Source organism: Felis catus, chromosome B1 (genome assembly GCF_018350175.1).
Source record: "Felis catus isolate Fca126 chromosome B1, F.catus_Fca126_mat1.0, whole genome shotgun sequence".
Taxonomy (NCBI): Eukaryota; Metazoa; Chordata; class Mammalia; order Carnivora; family Felidae; genus Felis; species Felis catus.
Genome location: NC_058371.1, coordinates 131,784,938 through 131,797,431, shown reverse-complemented (window position 1 = coordinate 131,797,431; position 12,494 = coordinate 131,784,938). Strand labels below are relative to the sequence as shown.

General features: G+C 37.2%; 1 protein-coding gene across 8 annotated transcripts in view; it reads right to left on the bottom strand.

Annotated features, from left to right (window-relative positions):
* Window positions 1–12,494, bottom strand: part of FAM13A (family with sequence similarity 13 member A) — a 347,254-nt gene that overhangs the window by 188,933 nt on the left and 145,827 nt on the right. For 6 of the 8 annotated variants that reach the window (XM_045056104.1, XM_045056103.1, XM_045056102.1 and 3 more), the window contains one exon: window positions 4,471–4,548. The exons of 1 other annotated variant lie outside the window; for it this stretch is intronic. In XM_045056104.1, the coding sequence (XP_044912039.1) occupies window positions 4,471–4,548 (78 nt within the window). Of the gene's footprint in view, window positions 1–4,470; window positions 4,549–10,017; window positions 10,037–12,494 lie in introns of those variants that run through there. One more of the 8 variants, XM_045056105.1, reaches the window with a different exon arrangement.

Here is a 12,494-nt window from a genome sequence, read left to right as displayed (position 1 = left end):
ACTCAACTAACAAATTCATAGAGATTATTAAGAAAAAAGCAAACAGGGGCACCTGGGTGGCTCAGTTGGTTAAGTATCTGACTTTCACTCAGGTAATGATCTCACGGTTTGTAGGTTTGAGCCCTGCGTGGTGCTCTGTGCTGACAGCTCAGAGCCTGGAGTCTGCTTCAGATTCTGTGTCTCCCCCCTCTCTCTGCACCTCTCCCGCTCACACTCTGTTTTTCTCTCTCTCAAAAATAAATAAGCATTAAAAAAAAAATAAAGCAAACAACCCAATAATAAAATTGGCAATGACAGGAAAAAGTAGTACTCAGATTAATTATCAGAGATATGTCCAAGCTTAATAAGCACATGAAAAGCTGCCCATATAAATTAATCAGGATAGACTACATTATAGTGAAGGTACAAATTAACCCAGAAGTCTCAGTGGCTTAACAAAACAGGCTTACTTCTCAGTAATGACACAAATCCAGTGTGGTTTCACAGGGGGCCTTTGCTCCAAAAAAAGCCACTAAGGGACCCATGCTCCACTGTCTAGTTGCTACACTGTAAGAAAGGGCTAGAGAGTCATGCACAATTTTTCAATTCTCTGCCCTTAAAGCCACACTTGTCACTTCTGCTCACAGCCTACTGGTCAGAAGCAGCTGGCTGGCCCCAGCTAACTGCAGCCGGGCTGGGAAACATTGGAGAAACGCATGGGTATTCAGTGAATAATAAATGTCTCTGCAACAACTAGAAATTAGAAAAATCCAAATTAAGGCAATAGCAAGACGCATCTCACACTCATTAGACTGGGGAAACAACAACTCTGATATTACCAAGCACTGGTGAGGATGTAAAAAATGGAAACAATCATCTGCAGCTTTTGAGGATATAAATTGGTACAACATCTTAAGAAAATATTTGTAAATTTGGGACAAATTATAGATGTACATACTTATGACTCTACTTCCCACATGTGCACAAAAGATGTTGTGAAAATAATTTACTCAAAAATGTTTTAATAGCAAAATAGTGGAAATAATCTAAATATTGGAGATAACCTAAATATTGGAAAAAAACCCAGAATGATACCTAAATAAACTGTCATATATTCTTACCCAAAGTGAGTACTGATAGAGCATACTGAACAGAAAAAAAAAAAAAGAACTGTATTAAGTAGTTAATATAGTATCTGGCACTTGATCAACGTTAGCTCTAATTACCACCACCACCACCACTACTTTTATTAAAAGCAGCAGCATGCAAACTAGCCTTAAACATGGAAATGCACAGTATAAATAATGTCAACTGGAAAAAGTAGAACGCTAATTAGAATGTACACATTAATTAAAGCAATATAAAATGTATGCATGTCCATTAATATTTCTAAGATACTTTAGAAGCTTGGTAAAATTTAATGCTTATTAAATTACTCTATTAATTTGCTTACTGAAAATTAAATTATACTGCCACTAAATTTATCAAAACCCTCCATTTTTAAAATTTCTAGTTTACTAATAGGCATAGGAATTTTTGAAAACATTTAAGAAAACAGGGTTGTGACAACTATTGTCATCATTGAAGAAAATCTCCTTCATAAATAATTCATGGTCCTTGAAACCATTAACATTTGAAAGAAAAATAATTTAACAGTTGCTTCTATTACAAAAATAGAAGCAGTGTATTTGATAACTGCATTATCTTTATTACACATTTTATAGTTAATATGACTTTGTATACTAAAGGAAACCTCTATAAAAGCATTAAGAGAATCCAGTAACTAACTAAAACTATTATGTGCTTATAATTTAAATTTCATCAGCACAGTTTTATCTGGTGATGAAAGGAAGGAAATACATTATCTTTTATTTTATACCTTTATCCTAGCATTGAGTGGATCTGGTATTCATTCTTATACCATGACCTGACCTTGAATTTTTTGCTGAAGCCAAGAACACAGCAATGATAGTGGGAAATCCAGAGCATAACCCAAAGGAAAGGAGAAGAAAAATAATTTTCTACACTCAATTCACTGGATGGTATTCAGGGTTTATACTGTGGCCAATGAATATAAGTGTGAGGCTTATTTAGAGACCGAGTACCTGTGTTTGGTAGAAAAAGACCATCTTCTCTAATCCTATTAGGTGACAAGGAGTTGTCTCTATGTTCAATACCTCTTTATAGATCTATTTGATATTCTCTTCTTTATCATCTATTCTGATTATTTGTTTACATATGTACTCTACACAGTATTGGGCATGAAATGGTTATATGAATATGTCCTTGAGTTACCAGGGCTGGTGATTGTTGCTCATTCAGGAAGTGTCATGGCACTGTGTAATGGAGATAGTTTTTTTTCAGCTTGGACTCAAAACAAGAAGTGGCTTTCCTACCTAAGGAAGAGAAATATAATCCTTCCTATTGCCTAGGAACAGAGACAGCAACTGTCAGAGGGAACACAGATGGGGACAGATGGCTTAGACTAGAGAGACATCTCCAGAGTCGATGGACATATGCCATTTCTGGATTACCATGTTATATCTCTAGCCATATAGGGAGCAGAAATACTTAGCTGTCCAAGGCAAATACAGCTGTAACTGGAGATATCTGAGAAATACAGCTATGGAGGCCAAATGGAGTAACATTAATACCAAGGATACACATCATTCTCTTAGCTCACTATGTCACTCTAGAAAGGACACACCAACCATATTTTGAAGGTGTTCTCAGCTTTAGCTTTCAAATATCAACTGGAGGAAAAAAGATCTTAAGATAAAATCCTGGTGAAAGAGTTAGTTCCTTGTAATCTCTTATAGCTCACATGCTCTGCCTCATTTCTGGGATTTGAAATTACAAGGATTCTAATCACCCATAAACTAAGCAGAGCTTAGTTTGCTCATGTAAACGTAAACTTGGTCATGAAAGGCCACAGAGAAGCTTAAGTTAAACACCAAGGCTTAACTAATGAAGTAATTTCTCTATTGAATTAGTTTATTCATGAACTGTACAGCAAGACTGGTAGGAGATAATAAATGTCCATTAATTACCGATTTTGTATACAGCTGAAACATTCCAAATAGGATTACTTTCATAAGAATGATACAATCCCTTCAACTTTTATGACAAGTTTTGAGATGATCTTTAAACAAAATTTAAAAGAATTCTTATCTCTGATTTTTAGCTGCAAGTTACCGTAAAAATAATGGTGGCTTTATTTTTAAAGGCGATGAGGTGATTCATTTAGGGTCTTTTCCCATAAAGGTAGTTATACCAATATAGGAGTTAATAAGCAAATGGTACCTAATGATTTTCCTCAAATCATGCATTTTTTCAAGGCATTTGTTTATGAGTTTATTTTTTACACTGAATTTTTATTAATTCACAATAAATAAAATTTCTGATACATTGGAATTAATTATACATAAGTTTGTAGACACAGATATTTCAGTGAAAAAAAAACCCAAAAATAGTTGGTAGCTGAAAAGGAAAGCATGCTGGATAGTTTCGATAATTTTCCAGAAAAAAATCAAGGTGGAATAGGTTTTATTAAAAAAAAAGGTGTTTTTATTTCTTTTAAAAATAAACCACAGACTTACTGTAATTAAGACACTAAGCAATGACTCAATACTTAATTTGCCTTTAAAAATAAAGCCACCATTATTTTTACGGTAACTTGCAGTTAAAAATCAGAGATAAGAATTCTTTTAAATTTTGCTTACAGTGAACTCAAAGTTTGGTGAACATTTTTTTTTCTCAGAACTAGGAAAAATAGTAGCTCTATAAATCTCCTGGTGGCCAGTTATGAATATTCTATATACCTAATAGGAGAAGTTCTACTTAAAAGATTGAAGATTAGGAAAGATACTCTAAAATTAATGCAATCACTTTTCTGGTTGGACAAATAATCAAATAACTTTCCATGACATATTTTGGGTTAAAGGAGTTTTTCTTTTCATTGGCAAAACATGTGAATTTTGGACTTTTCTTACAATAAGGAAAACAAAATTTTACACATTAGACTATTCTGTCATAGGTATGACAGTTCTTACTTCTTCCTGGTTAAAATTTACTTAATTGATCGTGTGTTGTTTTTATAATTACAAAAAGTCAATAAAGTGACTTCCATTTTAAAAAAAAGAGAAATTACAGCTAAACATTTCACTTTACCCCTCAAACAACCAAGGAAAGATTACTACATTTGACTATTTCCTATGATTTAGGCTTAAAACAATCCTGATTTAATATAAGTAAAACCATGTACTAAAATATATCACTCTTAAATAATAGGAGTATCTTAAAAATTGGGGGATGAATATCACCTTGGATTAAAGCACTAAATGAAAAGTGCTTTTTATGCAACCAGGACCAAAAATACAAATAAAGAAAAAGGCTGAAGGAAATGCAAGACACAGAGCATGGAATCATGAGGACATGAATAACCCTGCTAAATGTTTCACATGGTAGCCCAAAGGAGCAGACATAACTTACCCTGGTTTTTAGAGATGGTTTTTGCATGTCTAAGTCTTTTGTCAGAAGGATGGGTAAGGGGTTCTTACAACTGGCCTCCTATAAACAAGTATAAAAGAAGTATTAGGAACCAAAGAACATTACCCTAACTGGAAATTACAAGGTTGTAAAAAGCAATTTTGATGGGAGACAAGGCATTTTTGGCTTGAGCTGCTTATAGCAGAAGCCACAGAGACTGTCTTGAGGAACCAAAACATTTCCTTTCTTATTGTTCATCTACAACAGTGAAGCAAGTAAGATAAGATGGTGATAGAGTAGGTATGGGACACACAGAACACATATTCAGAGATGACCATTAAAAAAGTCTCATCTATGCTATCATGTAATTTACACATCCACAGTCAGCTCCTCTCTTCTTTGGAGAAACAGGGGGTTAATTCTCCAAGATATCAACCACCAAACTTAGGGTTGCCAACTTTCCCTACAACACTTTACAAATGCGTTCTTATTCTGTAAATAAGAATCTTAAATGAATTCCTTCAATTAGTTTAGCAAACCACTATTGAACAGGGATAGTTTCACACCAACATCCTGAGGAAAAATATCTGAGTATTTGTTTCCAAAATTACTAAGCTTCTAAGTCCTAGGTTCACACCAAAATAGTACTTGCAAAACTAGCAGAAATTACAAGGAGGTAGCTCACATAGAATTGGATTTACTATTTATTTCTATGTGACAAATAACAACAGTAATAATCTCATTAAAAAATAAAAAAGGGCCTCACTTCTCAGTAGCCACTAATTTGGATACATTTTTCATAAATGATTTCATTTCCAAATTAAGGTAGAAAAAATATATAAGGTCATAGACAACAATAAAACTAAGGAGAAAATAAGTTCAATTTCTTTCACTTGCACTATAACATCAACCTCTGTATCCCATTCCTTCCCTCATCATGCTCACCATCCACCACTCCATTATTTAAATTATAGGTTCTTCTCTCCAGTTTACTTAAGGATCAGTTAATTATAGCCTTTTAAACAATGCTTTAGTCTACATACTTTATAATACTACTAAAATTTGCTGGAATTTTATTCATTTCTGAAGGGAACAGTACATTATTAAGATAAAATGTCTCTAATGAAAATACTACTACTACCTACTACTAATGAATACTTATTGAATATTAGGATTTAGAAGGCACTGTGCTAATGTCTTTGCGTTAATGCCATTTTTGCCCCCAGTAGCCCTATTAGGATTATGTACTATTATCATTACTCCCCCTTTAAGGGTAATGTAAAATCTTACAGAAGTTAAGTACTTGCCCAATGTCACATGACTCTCAAAGATGGCTCTATAACTTTATGAACTCTTTATTACCTCCAATATCCAATATACTTGACATCTTAAACCACTAGGTTGTACAACCATAACATTGTAAAGCCAAAGAGTTTTTAAAAATTAGCTATTCTGCCTGCTCATCTTATTTTACAGATGGGGGATTTGAGGACATCTGAGGTGATGTGCCCAAGATCACACAGAGAGTGGCAGAGCTGAGACCCATGCCTGGACCAGAGTTGTATGTGGCACCTGTTCCAGCTTTGTGCTAGGGAGCAATATTACCAGACTCAGAGGAGATCAAGAGCCTCCTCTAAGCTGGGGGTAGCTGTGGTCCTGCCAACACTCTCAGCTGCCTGTGGCCTCACGTACAGCCCGATGGAAGGGCCCAAGGATACGTTTCTGAACTCTCCAAACAAGCACGCATTCTAGTCCTACCCTTTCCCACAAGTCACAACACCTGCTGGCAGTAAGCTGCTTACTGGAAATAGTGAATGAACCCATTCCCACTTCTGACTCACTGTGAGAGGGATAGACTATATCCAGCATGACATTTAGGAGATCCAAGTGATTAACTGCATAGTCTATTGCGTAATTTGACTCCACTTGGATAATATAATTATGCTTAATCTTTATACCCCTTTTAAAACTACTTGTATATAAATGCTAGAATGTCATGCAAGAAAAAAAGGCTGACTCTTAAGGGAAGCTAATAGGAATAGCTGACCTTTGTTTATGACTGTCTGAATGTTTACAAATGCCTACAATTCTTTCTTCCTTATGCACAGGCTAAAAGTGATAGTGTTTCTTTATTCCTCTTATCTCCCCCACCCTGTCCCTGTGAATTAATGAGTACAAGGCTGATGGTCAGCTTTTCCCTATAAACTCTGAAAATATTTTCTGTAAACTTTTACCTAAAAATGCCGCTTAATGAATTTTGTTTATTTTTTTGTTTTAGGACTTTAAATTCAAACAACAGAGACAAAGTAAAATTTAGTAGTCAGAGAACTGAACTGGCAGTCAAGAGATCTGGCTTCTCATCCTGGTTTCCTAACCAACCGGCTATAGGAACTCAGGCAAGCATTTTAACCTTTTGGACATCCCTTGGTTCGAAGATTTATAAAACAACTGGATTAGGTGAATTCTGAGAAACTTTTCTAGTTTATCAAGATTCTATGATTCTTTCAAGAAGAAGCAATATTTATTGACAAAAAGGTAACCCACCACCTGTCTGGAGTTGCATTCCCAATGTCCCATGAGATTGCTGCTGAAGCGCTGGTCCCCCCTCCCCCCCATGTAGGGGGCAGTGAGCCAGGGGGCTGCAGAGCCACAGAGGGAACACCTCCCACAGGGCTAATGTTGGATTTCTGGAGAAAAATTAATGAATTCCACTAGTAGCTTAAATAAGTAACTGGAAAGAACTCCATGTATTCTTTTTTTGTTTGTTTTTCCTGTGTATTCTTTTAAGACAGATATATTATGGAGTGAAGTGAGAAATATTTTTAAGATAAAACTTTTTTACAGTTATGCCTTTAAAACAGCCATTTACACTGGCAGGCATATACCTAAGAGAATTAAAAACAAATGTCCACACAAAAACTTGTAAACCAACACTCATAGCCAGAATTATTTATAAAAACCAAAAAGTGGAAACAACCCAAATCACATGATAAATGGATAAAAAGAAAATATGGTATATCCACACAATGGAATATCATTCAGCTATAAAGAGGACTGAAGTATGGATACTGGCTAGACACAGATTAACCTTGAAAACATCATGCTAAGAAGCCAAGCATAAAGGACACATATTGTGTGATTACATATATTTTAAACATCTGGAATAGGCAAATAGTGACAGAGTGTAGATTATGGTTGCTGGGGGCTAGAAGGAAGGAAGTGATTCCTAATGGGACCAGTCTATATGAGTTTCTTTTTAGGGTGTTAAAAATGTTCTAGGGGTGCCTGAGTGGCTCAGTCAGTTGAGTGTCCAACTTCGGCTCAGGTCATGATCTCACGGTTCATGAGTTCGAGCCCCACGTCGGGCTCTGTGCTGACAGCTTGGAGCCTGGAGCCTGCTTTGGATTCTGTGTCTCCCTCTCTCTCCCTGCCCCTCCCCTGCTCATGCTCTCTGTCTCTCAAAAATAAATAAATATTAAAAAAATGTTCTAGAATTAGGTAATGGTTGCCCAACACTGTGAACATCCTAAAAACCAATAAATTGTATATTTTAATTTACATCCAAGTTAGTTAGCATATAGTGCAACAATGATTTCAGGAGTAGATTCCTTAATGCCCCTTACCCATTTAGCCCATCTCCCCCCTCCCACAAGCCCTCCAGCAACCCTCTGTTTGTTCTCCATATTTAAGAGTCTCTTATGTTTTGCTCCCCTCCCTGTTATTATTTTTGCTTCCCTTCCCCTATGTTCATCTGTTTTGTATCTTAAAGTCTTATGATATTTGTCTTTCTCTAATTTCGCTTAGTATAATACCTTCTACTTCCATCCATGTAGTTGCAAATGGCAAGATTTCATTCTTTTTGATGGCCAAGAAATACTCCATTGTATATATATACCACATCTTCTTTATCCATTCATCCATCGATGGACATTTGGGCTCTTTCCATACTTGGGCTATTGTCAATAGTGCTGCTATAAACATTGGGGTGCATGTGCCCCTTCGAAACAGCACACCTGTATCCCTTGGATAAACACCTAGTAGTGCAATTGCTTGGTGGTAGGGTAGTTCTATTTTTAATTTTTTGAGGAACCTCCACACTGTTTTCCAGAGTGGCTGCACCAGTTTGCATTCCCACCAGCAGTGCCAAAGAGATCCTCTTCCTCTGCATCCTCGCCAACATCTGTTGTTACCTGAGTTGTTAATGTAACAAATTGTATATTTTAAATGGGTCAGTCTTACAGCATGTGAGTAATACCTAAATTTTTTGAAAAGTCATTTAAAGCAAGTCCCCACACACCCAGGGCGAAGGGAAGAGACCTTGGGTTTGTTTGAACTCCTCCCTTAGAACTTCTTGAAAAGGTTTGAAGGGGGAATGATTTGTGTTTTTAAGTATTAAAGTATATGTGGGCATAAAAATTCACTCTAAAAATTTTAACTGAACCATATCATGTGTGGCATTCTAATGCTTGTCACCAGAGAAGGAGAAGGTAATGATCAACAAATTAGACATGATTACAGGGTATATTTATATTTAAACATTTCATCTGCTGAAATGAGACTTAACTGATTGCTCACTCTAATGACATTTGTGCAATAACCAACTGCTTAAACCAGCTGTGTCACTTTGGTATCCTGAAAACACCATTTAAAAATATAATAGGGATGGAAAAATACTTCATCACAGTTTTGTTGGCCTTACTATTGGACATTAAAAAAAACCAGAAAAAGCACTCACTGCTCCCTCAGCCTAGCACGCTACTCACACAGTAATTCACAGGTTTGTTTCCTCATTTCATTCAGATCTTTGTTCAATTTCAGTAGAGAGGATTCCCTTGCTGGAACACCTTATCTAAATTGACACTGCTCTCCCCTCCCACTTAATGCTCCCTCTCTCCCCACTCTCTTTCATCTACTTTATTGATTGATTCATTAATTTTTAAGAGAGAGAACGCAAAATTGTGAACAAGAGAGGGGCAGAGGGAGAAAGAACGCCCCATCTCACGACTCCAAGATCAGGATCTGAGCTGAAATCAAGAGCTGGACATTGAACTGACTGAGCCACCCAGGCGGCCCCTCTCTACTCTCTTCATAGCCATTAGCAAAATCTGAATTTAATACTTTAAAACTGGTGGTTGCCAGAGGAGAGGGGGTATGTGGTTGGGCAAAATAGGGGAAGAGGCATGGCAGCTACAGGCTTCCAGTTATGGAAAGAGTAAATCTTGGGAATAAAAGGCTCAGCATAAGGAATATAGTCAATGATACTGTCCTAGTGTTGTATCGGGACACATGGTAGTTAAACTTGTAGTAAGCATAGCATAGTGCATAAACTTGTTGAATCTCTATGCTGTACACCTGAAACTAATGTAATGTTGTGTGTCAACTAAGAAAATTAAAAAAAAATACAAGTTCTAATTCTTTGTCCATCTCACCCTATTCTGTGAAAGGGCTGGTTAGTCTTGCTAGTGAATAGATCCACAGGGCCCAGAATAGAAGCTCAATTGTTGAAGTGAATGGGTAAACCAGATGAATGAGTAATACCCCTTTTCTAACCTTTCACAATCCCCTGGGCATTCTTCCTGTTTTCAATTCCCTCCATCAGCTTACATTTCAGGACTCTTCATTCCTTTGCTAATACACTTAGTTTTCTCCATCCTGTTTTCAATCGCTGCATTCATCTGGAAAAAGCACAACCTTGGATGAATCCAGCTCTATGCCTTCTCTATGCTGGAAATTGAGCAAATGAAAGTGGTTGGGGAAAAAGTATAGAATTGGTTGATGCTTTTATGTTAATTTTATTGCCATAAATGTTGAGTGATCTCTAATGCACAGCAATTCTGCTATAATTCTTTAGCAACTTGATTCCCCGTGATGCAACATGACATTGCATATCTTCTCTTTTCTCAAACTCCTTTCATTTCATTCTTGCTTCATGGCTCATTGGAAAAACAGAAGCATTGGGGCAGATGCTACTTGCTGCCCCACCATCAAATTTACAAACCTGTCTGCAAACATTCCATCCTTTCTGTCTTCCCTCCAGTTACAATGAAAGATAAGATGCTGATCCTATCAGCGATTCCCTCCACCCACCCTGGGGTCTTGTCTCCTCTTATTTTCTCAAGGATTTCACTCCATCAATTATCCCCTCATTCCCTCTACTAGGTCATTCCCATTAATCACAAACATGTTCTGGAATTTTATCTTTTTGGTTTTTAAAACACTTCCCTAATCTCATTTCTCCCACTGTTATGGTCCATTTTTTGGCTTTCTTTTATAGCAAACTCCTTTGAAACAGCGGGTCTTCATTCCTATCTCTACTTCTTCATTTTCAAAGCCCCCAAAACTGTTTTGTTGTTTTTTGTCATCACAAGGGGTGAAATAGTCACAGCTTAGTCTCCATCTTACTGGGGTTTTTAGCAACATCTGATTCAGGAAACTCCTTATTCTTGAACTACTCTTCTCCATTAGCTGCCAGGACATCACCAGTAGGAAAAAGAACAAATTCCTCCCACTGACCAACTCCACATAGTCTTCTTCCTTTGCTGCTGCTTCTCCTCTAAACAATTAAGTTACATATTTATTGCTTATTGCTTTATTTTCTGGATCATTAACTATGTAGAAGTCCTATGGAAGTGAATAATTGGTTTCCTTTACTCACTACTGTAACTACAATGCCATAGAAAAGTGCCTAGAATAGTAGGAGCTCAACAAATACATGTTGGATATGGGGCACCTGGGTGGCTCAGCGTTCAAATCTCAATCTCAGTTCAGGTCTTGATCTCAGGGTCACGAGTTCAAGCCTCACACTGGGCTCCCTGCGGGGCATGAAACCTACTTAAAACAAATGCGTGTTGAATAAATGAATGAAGCTGGAGTGACTCAAGAGCTGATTAAAAAAATCTTCCTTTCCTAAATGATACAATGATCTCAACCACTTTTATGGCTTTTATTATTTTTTAATGTTTATTTTTGAGAGTGAGAGAGAGAGGGAGGGAGGGAGGGAGAGAGAGGGAGCATGAGTCAGGGAGGGGCAGAGAAAGACCAAGACACAGAATCTTAAGCAGGCTTCAGGCTCCAAGCTGTCAGCACAGAGCTCAACGCAGGCCGGAACCCACCAGCCATGAGATCATGACCTGAGTTGAAGTCGGACACTTAACCAACTGAGTCACGCAGGCGCCCCTTTCATGGCTTTTAAATCAACCAATACACTAAGGACTCCCAAATTCCATTTGTCTTTGATGTTTCTCCTAAGTTAACATTACTTTTAATTAACTGCTCCCTTGGCAACTCTACATGGCTGCTAATAAGCTTCTAAACTTAGTACATCCAAACCTGAGTGTATACTTTATCAGCAAAAAAGCATCTGTCAGTCCTTGAGTCTTCCCCAGATTAGCAGATGGCACCCACTTGCTCAAACTAATGTCTTAATCTACTTTATTTCTTCCCTTTCCTATATCTCCCACATCAAATTCACCATCAAGTGCACTCAGTGCTACCTCCAAAATAAACTGGGATTCGTTCCCTTCTATGTACACAGCTACCCCCAAGTCATAACCATCATTGTTCACCTAAATTATTTCAGTCATCCTGCCTTCTACAAGGTTTGTATATGTAAATGGGATGATGTCACTCCTCTGTCAAGGTCTCATCATTATTCCTGGACTTTCTTTGCCATAACCTACACAGGCCTGCATGATCCAACTTTTCCCTATTTCTCTAACCTCATCTCCTATCATCTGCCCTCTCCCTGACTATGCTTCAGCCACACTGGCCTTCTCTTCTCTTCTTCATATACTCCAGATCCCTTCCTACCTTCAAGTATTCACCCTTTATGTTTTCTATTTCTGGAATGCCTTTCCACCATTTTTTTTAAAGCATGGCTGCGGCATTCTTATGCTTCAGCCTCTGTACCAGCGCCTGTCAACCACCAATCTACTCTCAGCTTCCAGGAGTTCAACTTTTTAAGATTTCCACATATATATGAGGTCATACAGGATCTACCTTTTTATGACTAGCTTATTTCATGTAGC